Source organism: Plodia interpunctella, chromosome 22, assembly GCF_027563975.2.
Source record: "Plodia interpunctella isolate USDA-ARS_2022_Savannah chromosome 22, ilPloInte3.2, whole genome shotgun sequence".
Taxonomy (NCBI): Eukaryota; Metazoa; Arthropoda; class Insecta; order Lepidoptera; family Pyralidae; genus Plodia; species Plodia interpunctella.
The window spans coordinates 5,462,906-5,480,171 of record NC_071315.1 but is presented as its reverse complement, the minus strand read 5'-3'; the positions used below and the strand labels follow the sequence as shown (position 1 = coordinate 5,480,171).

General features: G+C 36.3%; 4 protein-coding genes across 48 annotated transcripts in view; 2 read left to right on the top strand and 2 right to left on the bottom strand.

Moving 5' to 3' along the window:
* Positions 1 to 975: 975 nt before the first annotated feature.
* LOC128679835 (dual specificity protein phosphatase 23-like) lies at positions 976 to 4,654 on the top strand. 2 transcript variants are annotated; one of them, XM_053762293.1, is made up of 4 exons: positions 976 to 1,121; positions 1,416 to 1,895; positions 2,683 to 2,806; positions 3,259 to 4,654. In XM_053762293.1, exons 2-4 carry the CDS (start codon positions 1,512 to 1,514, stop codon positions 3,516 to 3,518), a joined length of 768 nt encoding a protein of 255 aa, XP_053618268.1. In that variant the 5' UTR covers positions 976 to 1,121; positions 1,416 to 1,511; the 3' UTR covers positions 3,519 to 4,654. The 2 variants fall into 2 exon arrangements, with proteins under 2 accessions (XP_053618268.1, XP_053618269.1); XM_053762294.2 differs by having other exon boundaries at positions 1,014 to 1,237.
* LOC128679837 (uncharacterized protein) lies at positions 3,486 to 6,391 on the bottom strand. The gene is made up of 3 exons (XM_053762295.1): positions 6,080 to 6,391; positions 5,427 to 5,677; positions 3,486 to 4,928 (listed from the first exon to the last, which is right to left on the bottom strand). Exons 1-3 carry the CDS (start codon positions 6,288 to 6,290, stop codon positions 4,710 to 4,712), a joined length of 681 nt encoding a protein of 226 aa, XP_053618270.1. The 5' UTR covers positions 6,291 to 6,391; the 3' UTR covers positions 3,486 to 4,709.
* Positions 6,392 to 6,898: 507 nt separating this feature from the next.
* shot (short stop) overlaps positions 6,899 to 17,266 on the bottom strand; it is a 248,344-nt gene continuing 237,976 nt past the window's right edge. For 23 of the 44 annotated variants that reach the window (XM_053762603.2, XM_053762607.2, XM_053762631.2 and 20 more), the window contains 8 exons: positions 11,896 to 12,107; positions 11,497 to 11,654; positions 11,266 to 11,372; positions 11,008 to 11,170; positions 10,723 to 10,791; positions 9,768 to 10,127; positions 8,860 to 8,952; positions 6,899 to 8,519 (listed from right to left, as the gene is read on the bottom strand). In XM_053762603.2, coding sequence (XP_053618578.1) covers positions 8,339 to 8,519; positions 8,860 to 8,952; positions 9,768 to 10,127; positions 10,723 to 10,791; positions 11,008 to 11,170; positions 11,266 to 11,372; positions 11,497 to 11,654; positions 11,896 to 12,107 — 1,343 coding nt within the window. In that variant the 3' untranslated portion in view covers positions 6,899 to 8,338. Of the gene's footprint in view, positions 8,520 to 8,859; positions 8,953 to 9,767; positions 10,128 to 10,722; positions 10,792 to 11,007; positions 11,171 to 11,265; positions 11,373 to 11,496; positions 11,655 to 11,895; positions 12,108 to 12,718; positions 12,856 to 13,750; positions 13,817 to 17,266 lie in introns of all 44 variants that reach the window. The other 21 variants (XM_053762630.2, XM_053762618.1, XM_053762619.1 and 18 more) reach the window with 14 other exon arrangements.
* wls (wntless) lies at positions 14,257 to 16,726 on the top strand. Its single transcript, XM_053762636.1, has one exon. It carries the CDS (start codon positions 14,395 to 14,397, stop codon positions 16,024 to 16,026), a length of 1,632 nt encoding a protein of 543 aa, XP_053618611.1. The 5' UTR covers positions 14,257 to 14,394; the 3' UTR covers positions 16,027 to 16,726.

Here is a 17,266-nt window from a genome sequence, read left to right as displayed (position 1 = left end):
AGTACTTCTATTTACTGCATTAAAAAACCAGCAATATGTGTAACGAATCCGTCAAAGTTTGACGAACTGGTCCGCGATAGTGTAGAACCGGCATGATAGGAAATTATGAAGTTTAATAACGTTGAGTCGAGACCAGTATAAAGATATAAAATGCGAGTTTTTTTACAATAAGCTGGTGCCACGACGAATTTTCAACACCAATCGTTCATCGTCAAAAAATTCGTACATAATTACTTTATAACTAAAGAAGAAACAATAAAAATGACGTAATCTCAATGATATTATAAATGCGTAAGTTGGAAGGTGAGTGTATGATGTTTATTAGGTACCTACTCAATCGCGTAAATATCACTGGACTGGTTTCATAGAAATCTGAAATAGCATTTAGGGCAAGTTTTTATCCCGAAATCACCATGGGAGGTAACTATGAGGACAATCACAAGATGATATCGCAACACAAGGGTCAAAGTATCCAATCCAATCAGTATTTACAATTGGCAGTAGGTGGTGCTTCAGCAAATGTCAAAGCTGATGCCAAGATGGCACGCGTCCAAACTCGAAGACTCGTCTGGCGGAGCAGTGTTGAAATAGATCGAACATATGTTCTCAAAATATGACAAAAACTATAAAAAATGGGTATGCGTTCTTATTTTTTTAAGTGATCAACCTGTAAAAGCTTTTTTTCTTAAGAGAAGGTGGTTGACACTTTATTCCACTAGTGTTTATGCCGTTAGGCGACTTGAATAAAATCTGACACCAGTGTTCGCAATAACATTATTCATTTATGGGTAAGTATACACATTTTGTGATTTTTTTTCAGTAGTTCTAATAGACAGCAGAGCAAAATTAATAAGAGCAACATTTTTCCCTTTGGGTACGGATCCTTCAAGTATTTGGGTTTGCTAGGCGGAAGGAGAAAACGCCGTGCCTGAGTTTTCCACTAAGTACTACTATACTCCCTCCATTTTCTCTAATACTGACAGTAACAATGACAGTTTGAGGAGCGCTGTATTAAAATTATATTGCTCTGTATTGTTTCGGAAGTGACGATAGGTTTGTGTGTGAATGGATAGTTAATAAATAAAGAATAACTCGTGATGTGAAAACCGATTCACAAAAAGGTAAATATTTATATTTTCTCATTCTAAAATGAAAGTTTCAAGTTCCTTTACCTTAAGGATAATTATAGTGCATCGACCTCGGATTGAGATTGAGCCTAAAATACCTACTGGACTAGGTAAGTAAGTACACGAATGATGAAATTAAAATTGAATTGTGAATTTTTTAAAGTATTGTACGACTGCAGATTGGAGGACATAAGTACTTACTTACCACCATTTTGTTTTTGTTTCAAAGAAAAAAAGTATTCAATGGCAATCTTCATTAATTTACTATAATTGTTATTTTATTTTCAGGTTTTATTGAATGTGGATTAAAATATCAAACTAACGCTACCATCCACCTACTATCTAAGACTGAAATAAAAAGTACCTAACTGTTAAGTCCTAAACATGATAAGTTACAGACCGAATGTAAAACTAGCGAAGCTATTATACAAATACGCAGACGAGCATAAAGAAGAAGCAGAGAAAAAAGAGACGCCAATACCCGAAAAGAAAGAGTACGAATGCTATCCCCCGTACAATTTCTCATGGTTTATTGAAAACAAAATCGCCGCTATGGGATGGCCTCAGACGGTGGAGAATTTAAACTATATATCGGATGCAGGGGTGGATCATTTGATAACGTTATCTCCAGAGAGGAGACCCCCCATTTTGCAGTGTGAGAAGAAGCTGGGCTGGTCCGAGATCAGAGTGAAGGAGTTTGGGACGCCGACGTTGAAGCAGATCTTGAAGTTCATTGAGATATGTGAACGAGCCGAGATCAGAGGAGAGGTAAATACAACTTTTTTTATTGCTCAGTGACCCAATTTCTAGTAATTTTAAGATTTTCTGTAGTGTCTGCATTCGCAGAAGATCACAATCGAAAGCACCGATCAATGATACCTAATCATTATATATCCTCAACGATTACTTTTATGATCACAACCGATCCTTATCCGCCCACCTGTGAATCGAAAGGTCCCACCCAGGTTTGAATCCTACATGAGTTTGTGTACCAATGTGACTCAAACAATAGTTTTTATAGACCACCACCTGCTTCCGGTGAAGGAAAACATCGTGAGGAAATCTGCACACTGGTTGATTATTAACTTGCTTGTGAAATACCGAAGAAGGCAGTGACAAACCACTACATTAATAGTGCCAAGAAAGTAGTTGTGTGTTTCAATCCATGTAATACCCACGACCCTCAGCTATGAGGAAATACGTCGATAAAGACGATTCTTCAAAATTAGTAGATATTTATTACGCAGATTCTGGACTGGGCTAAGAAAGATAGGTAATTAATATATATATATACTAATATAATAGTATATGCGAAAGTCGAGTGTGTTTTCCATTCATTTATCCTAATCCTAATATCATAAATACGAAAGTAGGAAAGTTGGTTTCCGACAATTGCTTCGTCTACGTACGTTTCGTCGACAGAATGTATCGACATCGGGCGTTTGAACGACAGAACTCTTCTGCGTGTCATTGTCGGAGAACCGTTTCAGACTCGGAAAAATAACTTCTCCCGTGGGAAATCACGCGGGCGACATGCTCATCTATATTTTGTCAGGTGGTGGGCGTGCACTGCCGCCACGGGCGAGGCAGGACGGGCACGATGCTGGCCTGCTACCTCGTCTACTTCAAGAACATGGCTCCCGAGCGGGCAGTGCTCACTGTCAGGGTGCAGAGACCAGGTACCGTAGTCAGAAATACTACACACTTTTTCACATCTTCCGTTCCGCTCGCACAAGTGAATTGCGTATTAGACATAATAGGTACCTACACGAGAATTGGACACTGGTAATGTCTTTTGTCCGTCACCGTGGAGTTTTACAAGGCTCAATCTGCCACTTTGTATGAGATGGTCCGGGAAGTTGTAAAAGTATTATTTTTTCTATAAAATGGTCTACCTAACAATAGACATGTCGGTTTCTTCTTTCGTGGCACGAATTGTAACGTGTTCAAATCTTAATTCGTTAAGTTGTCTATATTTAGTTGTCTATAGTTGACTATATACCTACTCAAAAATTCCAACCAGTACATACAAAACAAAAAAAAATATATCATCAAATCCAACCAGTAATTTCTACGGGAAAAAATAGCATCATCATAATTACTACTAATCAGTAAACAAATTTACTCCCAGGTTCCTGTGAAACCTATGAGCAAGAAAAGATAGTCTGCCACTACCACGACTGCGTCCGGGGCACAATCACAAAGCCCGACTACAGACTGGTGGAGGACAAGCTTTATTTCGACTGCACCATGAAGCACATGGATTCGGAATCAGAAATCGAGGAAGATTCTGAAGAATCCAATATCATTACGGACAAAAAGGTTGAGACGCTGCAACTGGTGAAGAAAAAATCCAAGGCCATGATTATAAATCACAAAATTTATTTTTAACTTATTTTTATAAATGTATAAAACCGGCTCCACACTGTCGTCGTACAGTTTGCCAAACTTTGGCGGATTCGCTATATATACATTGCTGGTTTATCATTGCGGTACATGCGCTCGGCATGTGTCGAGCTCGGCGACGGTGCGGCGTTGGATGGAACATACGATGTACTTTCAAAGAACTTTTAAGATTTTAATACAAAGAAATGCACCTTATCGCTAATTTTGTAACATTGCAGGTTTTAAGTACAATTTTGTAATAAACTTTTTATAAGTAAACAGATTTTCAATCAAATAATTTTTATTGATTCATTTACAACTAGCTTTCCCCGGAGCTTCGCTCCCGTGGAAATTTCAGGATGAAAAGTGTACCCTATGTCTTATTCCAGGTTATATTCTACCCGTGTACCAAATTTCATAACAATCCATCCAGTAGATTTTGCGTGAAAGTGTACAAACATGCACACATACATCCTCAAAAACTTTGTTGAATTGTTTATGTTAGGAAGATCTAAATATAACACATCGGCTCAGATACTTTAGTATAACGGCGTAAAAAATTGTGCACCGATTGTCAATAGTCGACTAGTATATAAACAAACTTAGGAAACCAGTTTAGGAAGTTATAGTGTTAGGAATTAGGATATCCTGAACATTCAACAGATAAGACTTCTGAAGACGATTAATTCAAATTCAGCTACCAATTGGTGTAAAATATAATTATTAGGTGGTACTCAGAGCGTTTCGACAGCTGCGGCCGCGCTGTCATTACGATCTGTAAATTACAGTACAGATTAATTATTGTAAAGTCACATAGTAAAACTAATTCTTGTCTTTGTTAAAATTTGAAAAATTGTAATGACAGCGCGACCGCAGCGGTCGAAATGCTCTGAGAGCCAGTACCAAGTGGTAAACTTTATTATATCAGTATACATAGAAATAATAAATATTTACATTTACATTATAAACATACTAAATTTACAAAGTAAATACATAAAATACGATGTATGTACCAATGCGTGAAATGGACATTTGTTAAGGATTTTTTGATTGAATTTGGAATGGACATTATCAATGACACGGCACTGGGTCATTCAAAGGCAAAGGCTTCGTGTAAAAGCTAGTAAACAATAAATTGAACGGATAATAAACGCTTCACCAAATCACACTTTGCGAATTGGTATGTACATCTAAAATTCATAACATAATTCTTCGAATCTGGCACCCAAGCAAACCAGGCTGTTGCCACGGCCTCGGGACCACTGTAAGTGTGAGCACATGCTCCTGTCTCCGCACTTTAACATGGATCCTCTGTCCAACGGAGTGGGACACCAGATCGTTGATCTGGGTCATGTCTGAGAAGTTTGTGTGGTTGATGGAGCCGAACTGGAGGATCTCATCGTCCGTTGTAAGGCCCTGGAAATTATGAATGTAAAACTTTTGTCAAAATGAAATAGCATGCTTAGCTAGAATTTCGAAATCATCATCTACTCGTAAATCAGGCAAAAAACTAAAATAATATAAACAGATTTTATCAACTCTATTTCAATGATTGTTGATAATTTAATATCAGGGAAAATGTTTATTATAAAATATAACCTACCAAAAAAAAAAAAAAATTAAAAGCAGAATACAAATTTTCTAAATTTGTTTGCTTCTTCCATTTGAGAATTAGAAGTGGGTGCAAATTAACCTGCATCAGTAGCGGATTTACGAGTAGGCTGATATTAAAGGCTAAGAAAGAAAGAAAATATTTTTATTCCACAAAAAAAAAATTACATAAACTTAAGACTTGCATCTATACAATGTTAATATACCGAATACAGATCCTAGCTCGAGAGTGTGTTTGTTAACATTTGGAGTCCCTGATGACATTATATTATACCGGAGATGCAATTAAAATATTATACTCACGGCAACATCAGCAGGAGACCCATCATGAACAGGTCCAACTGTTGCAAATGGCCTATCATTACTGTCTCCATTCTGGTGGCCAATGCTCAAATGACTGATATTCACAGGTATGTGAGTGACATGACCGTTCCCATTGACCATAGGCTGTGGCACTGAAGGCCCTTCGCCATTAGCTCCAATCAGATTTGAATGTACTTCAGCGAGACCTCTCTCTATCCTTTTCATTATCTCTTTGTGATCATTTTGTAAGCCTGTGAGAAAATGTTTTTGATTTTACAGATTTTCATTCATACTTCAATTAGAATTCTTGTTTAGTTGCTGGCTGCTTAACTAGGTCAAATTGTAGTATAATGGGCAAGGTAAATTATGTGAGCTTTTCGGATTATTTTTCTCAGGTCACACTATCCGCAAGGCCCTTCAGGAGTCATACAAAATTAGTATTTTGTATGATGTGATAATGATATGTGATAGTTCACATAAAATATCATATATTTTATTTTGCGAATATGTTTTCGCGACCATTGATACACCACAAATTGGTACCAATAAATTTTTAATACAAACTTCAGGTTCCTAAGTAGAACTGAGTGACATTTGAATAGTTCCGTAAAAATTGAGGATAGGCTTGCAGGATTACTCGAGGAATTACTTACAGATTATACGGTGCCGGGCATGCCTGACCCTGTAGACGTCAATATCTCCTCGCGGAAAGCCTTCTGCGTCCACTAGCGGGTCGGACATCCCAACATTATTGGTTTCAAGTACCGCATTACACTCAGCTATCTCCCGCTCTATACGATCTTTATCCTCCATCAACCGCATAACTCGGTCCCTCGCTGGTCCATCCATGTTGTAGCCAACCATATTATTTAACAATTATATTAACTTCTTTATAGCTATTATTTTATTGAAGTGATGAAAACAAATCTTACGAATCATCCATTACTCATGACATGTCAAATAGAAAACGTCAAACAAAAACAATTGTCACCATTCGACATTTAATATTGTATTGCCAGTGTTTAAATAACGCTGTTATTCGTGATTAACGGTTCTCCGTTTAACGGGAGTAATGATGTGTTAGTTTCTTGTTAAAAATATTACAAGCTAGTTATCTGATCATGCATATATCATGATCAATTACATTTTGTCGATTAGCTATGATTATGTAATAGTGCACCGAATTCTCAATTGTGTTATTCACACAGTATTATGACTACTGACTTTATTGGACTACCACGAAACATATAAACGCATAGCACGTTACTTACGTCCACATCCTGTCTTTTTCCCATGCTTACACGGCATCGTGCAAAAAATTGAGACTGAATGGAGGCAATCACGTGCTACGAGTTTTATTTCAAGAAATTCCTGATATTGTTGAATTTCATTTTCTTTCATGATACAGCTACAAAGCAGGAGTCCAACAGTTGGACGACAGTTACTATCGTGAAATAAATAAAACAAGCACATAATGTTTGTTATTCTTTATTTTATATTTTGAAATCAATATGAGATTTTAAGACTGCGGCTGTTCAGGATCATTATTTTATACAAAAATTGCAAGCTCTTTAGTAAATTTGCTTTGATTTTATATTTAACAAATACAACAATGATTTAAATAAAAATGACCAGATTAATAGTTTAATAACTCTAATAATAAATGAATGGCTTAAGAATAGAGTCAGATTTATAATAATAAAAAATTAACATGAGAAAGTTGGTTAACATTATAAATCAAGGAAGGTTACATTTAGAAGCATTTTACTTCTTATACAAAAGTAGAACTTAGCTTTTATTAAGTAAATGTCTTTTGCGACAACGTGTACTTCAGTTAATTCACTTAAAAATAAAAATCCGCTGTGGAATTTAACATGAGCATATTTTCGATAAACACAACAAATACCAGCGACTCTGGCGACAGTCGAAGGCACTTGCCATTTACCTGCTGAAAGATACCTTCACAACAATAAATTGTGCAAAAATTAACATATACATAAATGTACGATAAAGATCGGTAGATAGAAATACATCACAACAAAAATTGAACACAAAAAGAATCTAAATGAAACCATGATTGTGCATTACAAAAGAAAATATTTATAAATAATGCTATTATCACCTTAACATATTGTAAGTGACATCTTTCAACACTTCTATCGGAGAACATAGTCTGGCGTAACTATGAGTCAGATTGCGATTATGTCAAAAGCAGTCACCAACAATCTCCTATCTTCTTAGTTCATCAACAAAATGGTCCCTAAAAGAAAATATTACAAAAAAGGTTATAAATCACACTTTTCCGAGTCTCCGCAGAGACGCTAATACGTATAACATACAAAACATACACTAACAATTATGGCAACGTTGACAATAAATAAGAGAAACAGGGGGAATATTCACAAAGTTTTGATAATTTGCTAAAAATCGAACGTAATGGGGAATACTGACAGCACAAAATAAATAAAATAGTCCAACGTGTACAATAACGCACGAATCGTAGAAAAAAAATAAGTATACAAGGCAACAAGTGCAGACTTTAAGTTTTACTACTACCATCTATTGTTTTCACTTAAATAAAAAGCCACATTCGCAAATTCGATTGTAAGCTTGGCTTAATTCGCGAATTGGTTAATTCATTGTTAGTATTATTATTTATATAATAAATGGGCACTTGCCTCCATGCTTTGCTAGCCGCTCCGACTTACGTTTTGAATGGTGGGGTACATTTAAATTTATTTTGGCGTATAATACGATTACAAATTTGCGAAAAAAACTGAGCGACAAATTGACTAACTATCGCAGCGACTAGCATATCATAGGTAACAATCACGGCATTATTTTCAAATTAATAATATATTTAAAAATAACGCTATGATTGCGTTAAATTGGCATTTTGTTTATAATATCGTCTACAATCGGAATGGTTCGCGTTTCTCCGTTGTTCGTGAAGATGCTGGAGTTCCACGTCGGGAAGTGGGGGTGGCGGGGGCGCCGTTGTCAGACGCATCCGAAGGCTTCCGCAGTAACCGCGTCACGGCGGTCTGCTGTCCTGATCGAACCGGTGTAGTACTTCCCGACGGCGTTCTTTGCCTACATTTAAAATAACAAAACATTACACGCTATTCAATTCTTACTCTGTTATTCATAAAAAAGGTGAAGCATACTTTAACCTAAAGTATATATATTTTTTTATGAATAACAGGGTAAGTCTATTATGTAAGCACTAAAAATCAACAAATACAACCCAAAAAAGAAAATTACACAAAAAACAATTCGGAATACTAATCTAATTTGGAAAACAACTACAAAACCTTCACTAAGCAAAACGAAACAACCACAAGCAAACAAAACATTCAATTTTAAAACTACCTATAGAGAACAACAATACAAACGAAAAACTATAAAAGCATAGTAGTTTAGTATGAATTACCTATTGAGATTACAGTTAGTATGGTGATCCTTTAATACGGGGATGCGACTCCGGCCGGGCGTTTGTCCATCGGTTGAGGCAAACGACCCGCTTCTAAGATGGGGTTAGCGAGCACACAAAGATAATAAAGATTAATTAGTCACAGGATAGCAGAAAGTAGACAATGTTACATTCTAAGATACACGTGTATTTTGAAGAATGCATATAAAGCTCTAAACTATAGAACATTTATTTATTTGCTTTACAGTTTTGAACTTTATGTGTAGGAATACAAAGCTTAAATTCACTATGAGCATAAAATAATATTAGTTCACACGTGTATCTTAATCACAGAAGTGAAAAGGAAATTAATTTACACGATAGGAAAGTTATATATTTATATGTATAGAATTATTTTCTGTGCACATTAAAGCTGCAATTTATTTATGCAAGGTACATATATTATCATTAAAAAGCAAAGGCTATTGGTGTCCCATTGAGCATTGCAATTTTACGATTTTAAATTAAGGCGCATGACAAACCAAGCTCAATTAAATTTATGAGATCACGGTGATGTGTGAGTAGTAAGCGTACAGCTGTGCATGACCTTAATGTTTCTTTTATTGTGATGGGATAAAACTAATCCATTAAAATATGATGTGCTTCTCAAGCTAGATTGAATTATTCCTATAATTCCTATAGTTAGTGACATCAAAAATGAAGCAAATGTTAGTTACTGAATACATTGCATGGAAACATACGGCGGGGGTGTGTGAATGATGAATGGATTCGTAAAAAAGGGATGACATTGAAACATGATGTGATATCGGGTGACTTGACTAGATGTAAATGACGACAAAAACAAATACCAAAATTCAAAGTCAAAATAATCGAGCATAAATCGAAGCTAGCATTCTACAGGCTTGTACCCTTTGGCATCTCGTTGGGTTGGCTTTGAGGCTTCGCCACTCGACTCGCTTATATTGCTTTCATATTCATTGTCGCTTGTCATTCCCGATATGCTGAACAGTGAGGAGTCGTCTTCGGGACTTCTCTGCTCGGATTTTCTTGAGGGATCTTGGGAAGTAGGACTAGGTTCTTGAGAAACCTCTCTAGATTGAGATTTGTTGGATTTTTTAATTCGCCTTTCAACTGAAGGCGATCTTTGTGAACGATTTCCAACATAAATAGGAATTTTAGTAGAACCTGGAGTTTGGAATGCTGGGTGATTGTGTGATTGGGATTTAGGATATTCAGAAGCCATTGATGATGGCTGGGAATGTGTTGAACTGTTTTATCCATTTTCGTAATCGATGCATGCGGAAAGGAAAAATAAATATATTTTATTAATAAATTAACTCGATACCTTTTCTGTGTTGTTAGTAGCTCACTTCAATAAAAAATACATTAGTTTTAACTACTATATCATCATGCTAGCTTTGCTTTGTATATCGCACTTAACCTAATCAGTTAAAATTCTTCGAAATGATTTTCCCACCACCGCTATGAAATATGCTATACATTATTTCCATTGACTAAGGCCGGACATAACAAACAATGCTGCTGCATGGTAGTCCATGAGCCTATGATACAAGTGTGCTCCCAAAGTTTTGAAGATGCTCATCTCTGCCTCTACTTTACCGATAAACCCTAAGCTACGTGCTCATCAAAATCAACGCTGTGTATTTTGAAACATTTGCGACAAAAATTTATGATGTATATGAACGGACATAAAGTAAAGAAATCCATAATTCCGTCTTCATTGCAAAGACGAGATTATGACATTGGTAATTCACAAAAGCACTGAAGTTAGCACAAGTAATCACAAATTTGAATCGCAAGAGTATGGCGGAACAATCAACCCATTAAACTCTCAATGTGTACCTCAGTAGCGCCGGCACGGGTGCCAGTGTTGGTATACTTGAAGTGCGGTACATGGCTCCGCTACCGTACCTGTCCGTGCGTTATCATTTCACCAGTTTTAATTGTAATTAAATAAAGTAAAAAAAAAAGTGAAATATGAGGAAAATAACGAAATTTAATTGTAGTTTAAAAAATTCTCCGTATCTCGTAACTTTACTGGACAAAGACAGAACAAAATCGAAAACAACAAAATAATGTCGGTCTTTGTCCCTTCATTCAAAATGACCAAATATGACCGATAATTACCTTCCACTGGCTGGCGTTAAGAAGCCAGTAGGTGTGCGCGGCCGTGAGTTGCCATTAGGCGTCGTCACGCCGAGTTTACTAGCAGTGGCGGCCGCGCGAGCTATTGAAGCTCGTGTGTTTGTCACTTTGCGCATTGGAATACGAGATGGCGTTGTGACATCATCTGTAATAATACAATACAACACCGTAAAGATATTTTTTTGATATAACTAAAACAGATTGCAATAATATATTCGTAAATTATTTTAATTCACTAACCTGTACTATCTAATGAGAGATTTGATCCATGTCTAGAAGGTGGTTTCGAGCCCGTCCTCGACCCCGGTCTCGAACCTGGCCTAGAACCTCCTGGCGTTAGCGTTGATCTGCAAAATAGTATTAAAAAACTTGATAATGATGTTGAAAAATAAGAAGTATTCATTTTGGTAAACTAAATAGAAATAAAGATTATTTTTACTTTGTCGAGCATAGAGTGTAGGTCAATCTTACCTTGGCACGCTGGGTTTTCTATATCTAGATCCAAGTCCGCTAGCTGCTTCGTTGTCACTAAGGGAGTCAGGCGTGCCCGCGCTGAGTGAGGATCGTGAGGCCCGTCCTGCCACGCCTCCGCCTGACATCGGCACTGACCGGGCCGTGCGTTCTCTCACCTATGTGTTTCATTCATTATTAAATATCAAGAATAAACATTGTGATGATTCAAAATCACATAGTTAAAACTTTTCTAAAGACAAAGTATTTTTATATGAGCATGCATTGAAGGACTTGACGTACAAATTCTATAATTTACTAAGACAATCACAATGACACATTAGACAAAAAATTAGCTGCCGAACTCTTGAAATCAAAGGTGCGATCAACCACGTTACTATCACATAACCTATTTATTACCCAGTGGTATCCTGGTGAGGGCTGGTATCCATGGTGATGGGTATAGTGGTGCGCGCCAGGCGTTGTCGAACCTTGAGATCTTGAATGCCCATATATGAACGCCTGCTTTGTGCCGTGTGTAGACCCGACGTGCAGCGGGTAGGAACACGGGAGCTCTTCCCGCTGCCTTAGAGCCTCAAATATCGGCTTCAGCTGCTCCATAAATTCTTCAGCTAAACGTACCAATGCAAAACCGGGACTCTTATTAAGGAAGGAAGGGAACACGATCTTGAAAACATTAAGTGTTGCCTTCATAGTGCCAATCTTTTAGTAGAAACGCGATTTTTTACGATGTTTTGAAACGTTACGATTAGTCCACACGTTTAGTTGACGCACGCGCGAAAATTTTGTAGAATGCGGATATGATGGGACTAGCAGGAGGGGAATGAACGAAATACGTTACCATGATATCCATATGGATGCGCTGATGTGCCACCTCGCCAATGCAGTGGATCCAATGAGTAGGTACACTAAACAACACCAAACACTACACGAGCCTGTGCATCAACGCATAGCTTGAACACACTAATGCAATACGACCAATCGCTACGAGCTCAACACATGCTGTACTCACGAAGGCACAACTTGCAAATGGATGCAAGTACATCCATGTACAAATTGCAACAGAAAAAGCGAAAAATGAAATCCCAAACCGATTGCTCCCTCCAATAATAACTACTGTGCAATTTATGTAGTATTTGTGCGAAATAATAACTAAGATATAACCTGTAGGAGAGAAAAATAATTAAATTAAATAATGGTAAAATAGTTTCTAGCAAGTTACCTTAGTGATCGGTCCGGTGGATGGAGGAGTGTTTGTATTAGAACGTGGCGTACGCGGTCGGAACGCTGCCATGCTCTGTGACACCCCATCAGCCAGAATGAACTGTTCCCTCAGTTCGATGTTGGTGCGTCCCTTGGCTGCATGCGAGCGGCGTCCAGTGTGCGGGTTCACAAACGGGTCGGGAAAAGGGAGGGTAAAAGAAAACCGTTCGGTAAAAGGATAGGACGAAAATAACACCATAGTGTTAACCAAAAATGGGATAGCGTGCAGTGGTTGTGAGGAAAAGAAAAAAACAACAAACAAAATCAGAACATGTCAAACATAAACAAACAACGCAATTATAAAAACAAAAAAAATTGGGTATGTTTGTATTTGTGTGCGGTTAGGAATAGGAATTTTAAAATACAATTAGATTTTTCTTTCACCAAAATAATGCATTCAATATAAATCAAGGGCAAGCTATTGTTGATTTATAAATAATTTATTTAATGTTTATTTTTTTAACAATTCGTAAAATATTCTCAGAGTAGAACGGAAACATCTTTATTTACGAATATCAATAAAAATATAGCAATTGATCTTGCTCTTGTTTTATACACATTAGTTATACTAAATAAAAAAATAACTATTTCATGTATGTATGCAAATAAATCCAATTCATTCATGCTTTTAATTAATATAAAGCAAGTTAATTCATACGGAAAATCACCTCTACGCCATTTAAATTAAATATTAATTTCCACACACTACATAGGCATTCTACATTTGGTGAAAATAAATGGGTATCAAGCTAAACTAACTACAACTAAAGCATTTCTGCTTTTATAGACTAATTAATTATACGGAGCAAATAAGTCTAGACATGGCAAAATGAAACTTTAAAAGCCACACCAATGAATATTGCTCTGCTTTGGAACCAACTAAATGAGCATAATTTAGAAATAATATTTTTATAAAAATTAATAAACTTATATTTTTATATAGTGAGATTTTTAAATATGTTGGCTCCAAAAACAGTACATATAATCTTACCGAGCGGGCAACAAGCTTCATGCTGCTCCGGCTTGCTCGGATCGGGCAGCGGTAGCACTAATGATACTACTTATGTAAAGGGAATAGCGTTTGGGGATACAACGGAAAATAAAATAAAAAATAATGTAAAATTAATGAATTTTCGTAAGGAACCACGGGATTTGGAGAGGGTGAAGCGAATACGAATTAGTACATTAGTAGCAACACCAAAAATTTAATGTGGACATATTTAACGCTTACAGTAACTGTATGGTACGGTACGAGATCAGCTGGATCTAGCACAGGGCTTTGTAGGTGATTGTTCGAAAACAAATATGATAAAAATAAACGAAAGATATTTTTTTATAAAGTAAATTTAATTACCTACCTACAGCAATTATATTATTAATTTTCAGATTTATAACCTAAATGGAATCGCGTATTCAATAATCAATATAACGTTATTCGCAACGTTATTTATAATATATAGTTATAACCAGTTAATAACGAGTTAATGTTAACCTGGCAACACAGACTATTGCGCATGTCATTTCAGTTCATTTGTCAAACACAAAGCGTCCAATGGTCGAAATCGAAAAACAAGGACAATGGATTTCTATTCATGTGAATTTTAAACTGTAAATTTAATAGTTGTATTCAGAAAAATGAGTGGTACTATCATCGAGAATCTAAGCGGGCGTAAATTAGCCGTGCTCGTATCGTTTTTGCTGCTATGTCAACTGACATGCTTCCTCATAGGAGGATTGGTCGCGCCCATGCCAGCGAGTTTCCAAAATATACTCGCAACAGTGTGCAAAGATACTTCTACAGTGAAAAATGACACAACCAAGTGGTTCTATAATCGCGGCAAGGGTTCCTGCAAGACTGTCGACCTTGCTAATTTGGATCCGGATATTTCCGAAATTGATATCGTGTTCGCGTTTCAAATGCCGGTGCCGCGTGAAAGCAAGATTCTCGATTACTCGCGTTGGCAACAGAACTTGATTGGAGTGCTACAAATCGATATTGCGTACAATTCGCAAATGGAAGTAAAGCCTAGAAGTGTCGTAACGATAGACGCACGACTGGCTTACCAAAACAAAGGGGACCCGGAAGATGAGTGGAAACTATACACGCAGTCTATCGAAAAACGTCATCTAGACTGTGACATTGATGTGAAAGCTGATGGTTATCTGCATAACTGCGCACCAATGCCACTTTTTGAACTTGGCTCATTGTTTCACGACTACTACCTACTCAATGTCAGACTCCCAGTTGATGAACCTGACATGAACACCAATTTAGGACATATTCAAGATATGTGGCTGACCGTCATCAACCAAAATGGAGGCTTCACTAAAGTTTGGGTGTCACTGAAAACAGTTTTCTTCCCTTGTATTGTAGCAATACTTGTTTGGTTTTGGAGAAGGATACACATGTTGGAACGCAAGCCAGTGTTGCTTGAGAAGATGCTATTGAGCTTAGGAATTGCAGTTTGTGTTCTAAATATGCCATTGGAGTACCTAACATTACATTATGACCTACCATTCATGCTTTTACTGGGAGATATGAGGCAGGGCATATTTTATGCAATGTTGTTTTCATTCTGGCTCGTTTTTGCTGGAGAACACATGCTAATTCAAGAAGCTTCGGCACAAAGCTCTCTGAAGCAATATTGGCGTCATCTTAGCGCTGTTGCTATTGGATGTACATCTTTATTTATTTTTGATATGTGTGAAAGAGGAGTACAACTGCGAAATCCTTTCTATTCTATATGGGTGACTGATATTGGCACTAATCTTGCTCTTACGTTTATAATATTGGCTGGAATATGCACTGGAGTGTATTTCTTGTTCTTGTGCTACCTAGTGTGGCAAGTTTTCAAAAATATCTCCCAAAAGCGCCAGTCTCTACCAACAATGAGCTCAGTGAGGCGTTTGCATTATGAAGGAATCATATATCGTTTCAAATTCTTGATGTTGGCCACACTGCTGTGCGCTGCTTTGACTGTCATTGGGTTTATACTGGGACAAGTGGCCGAGGGGCAGTGGAAATGGGACGAGAACATCAAATTGGAGTACACATCTGCATTTTTCACTGGTGTTTATGGAATGTGGAATATTTACATCTTTGCGCTGTTGGTGTTGTACGCACCGAGTCACAAGCACTGGCCAGTAAATGAAAACACTTCAGACACCCAGAATTTGAGCGAGGAGATTGAATTCAACCGTTTGCCGACCGAAAGGAGTGAGATATCGTCATTGATGTCATTCATAAGGAAACCTACAACAGACTAGATTTTCAGTTGTACTTTTGAAACATCCATTAGAATTTTACAAAAATTGTATTATGTATATGTAATCAACAGTCAATACGACCATAATATTAGTAGAGTACAGAATAAAGCCCAAATAAAAAAATAAAACCAACACTGGCATGGACACAAACAAAAAAAAATAATAGAGTACATTGAACATCTTTTTTGTGAACCCAGAGCAGGAACAAACATTACACTCAAATATTTGATAGGAAGTTCCATAGTAGGATGTAACATTGTAGTCACACAGCAATAATGTTTTAGTACTAAGTGTAAACCTTTTATAAATCTTTTATTTATTGTAACTCGATAAGATTAATTATTGAAATAATCTCGAATATTTTGTGATATAAGTTTCATTTCATAGCAGTATATTTTTATAAAATTCCCATTGTATGCTAGTTGAGTCTGAATCATCTAGAACTGGTTTTATGACCTTGACGCTCGATTTAGCCGTGCTTCCAAATTAAGCATTCTAGGATATAAATTGCCAATTCCTTACTTATAATTTCTGTGATAGATTTTGAACTATGCATTTATCTTCAGTATTTTAAATTGCTTTTTTGCGAAAGTGTTGCCAGTATTTGCATGTTATTTGTAAGTTTTAATTATTGTAGTTTTATAATGTAGCCCAGTGGGATTTGTACGCGATAAAATAAATAAAATTATTTAAATTGGAATTGTTATTTTTGTTAATCCGAATTTGGCAAATATTTTCTGTTAAAATGGAAAATATTTCCCACCGTTTAGTAGTTAGGACGTCACAATTACCTTGTTACGGAGTTATGGTGTTAACAAAACACGCATTATTATTTTTACTTGCATATTTCCCGAGTAAGTATATTTGATTGACACTTTGAACATCACCATAAATAAACACATTTTTTAATTAATAATACTACGAAAATTCACAGCACATTTTAAAAGTAAATGTGACTGTTACAAGGGCCATAAAGAAATTAAAAAATATATTATTTATTACTATTCTCTATCTATTAAAAATTGAAAGGATCGGACTCTCCATCTATATCAGTATTCTTTTAGGCCCAAATTTTGGAAATATCATTTATAGATAGAAAAATAAGAAGTAAGTAATTAAGATTAAATGCTACTAATCTTTCGGAATATAATAAATGGTATTTCCATGTCAGAAGATCCTTATACTATGTACATAAGGAATTGATCTAAATTTAGAGAATTATTGAACGAAAATATAATAC

Coding starts and splice junctions, on each gene's coding strand:
- LOC128679835 (XM_053762293.1), top strand. CDS start 1,512: ATGATAAGTTACAGACCGAATGTAAAACTAGCGAAGCTATTATACAAA. Junction 1,896..2,682: donor GAGCCGAGATCAGAGGAGAG/GTAAATACAACT, acceptor ATATTTTGTCAG/GTGGTGGGCGTGCACTGCCG. Junction 2,807..3,258: donor TGTCAGGGTGCAGAGACCAG/GTACCGTAGTCA, acceptor ATTTACTCCCAG/GTTCCTGTGAAACCTATGAG.
- LOC128679837 (XM_053762295.1), bottom strand. CDS start 6,290: ATGGTTGGCTACAACATGGATGGACCAGCGAGGGACCGAGTTATGCGG. Junction 5,678..6,079: donor TGCCCGGCACCGTATAATCT/GTAAGTAATTCC, acceptor ATTTTCTCACAG/GCTTACAAAATGATCACAAA. Junction 4,929..5,426: donor GGTCTCCTGCTGATGTTGCC/GTGAGTATAATA, acceptor CATAATTTCCAG/GGCCTTACAACGGACGATGA.
- wls (XM_053762636.1), top strand. CDS start 14,395: ATGAGTGGTACTATCATCGAGAATCTAAGCGGGCGTAAATTAGCCGTG.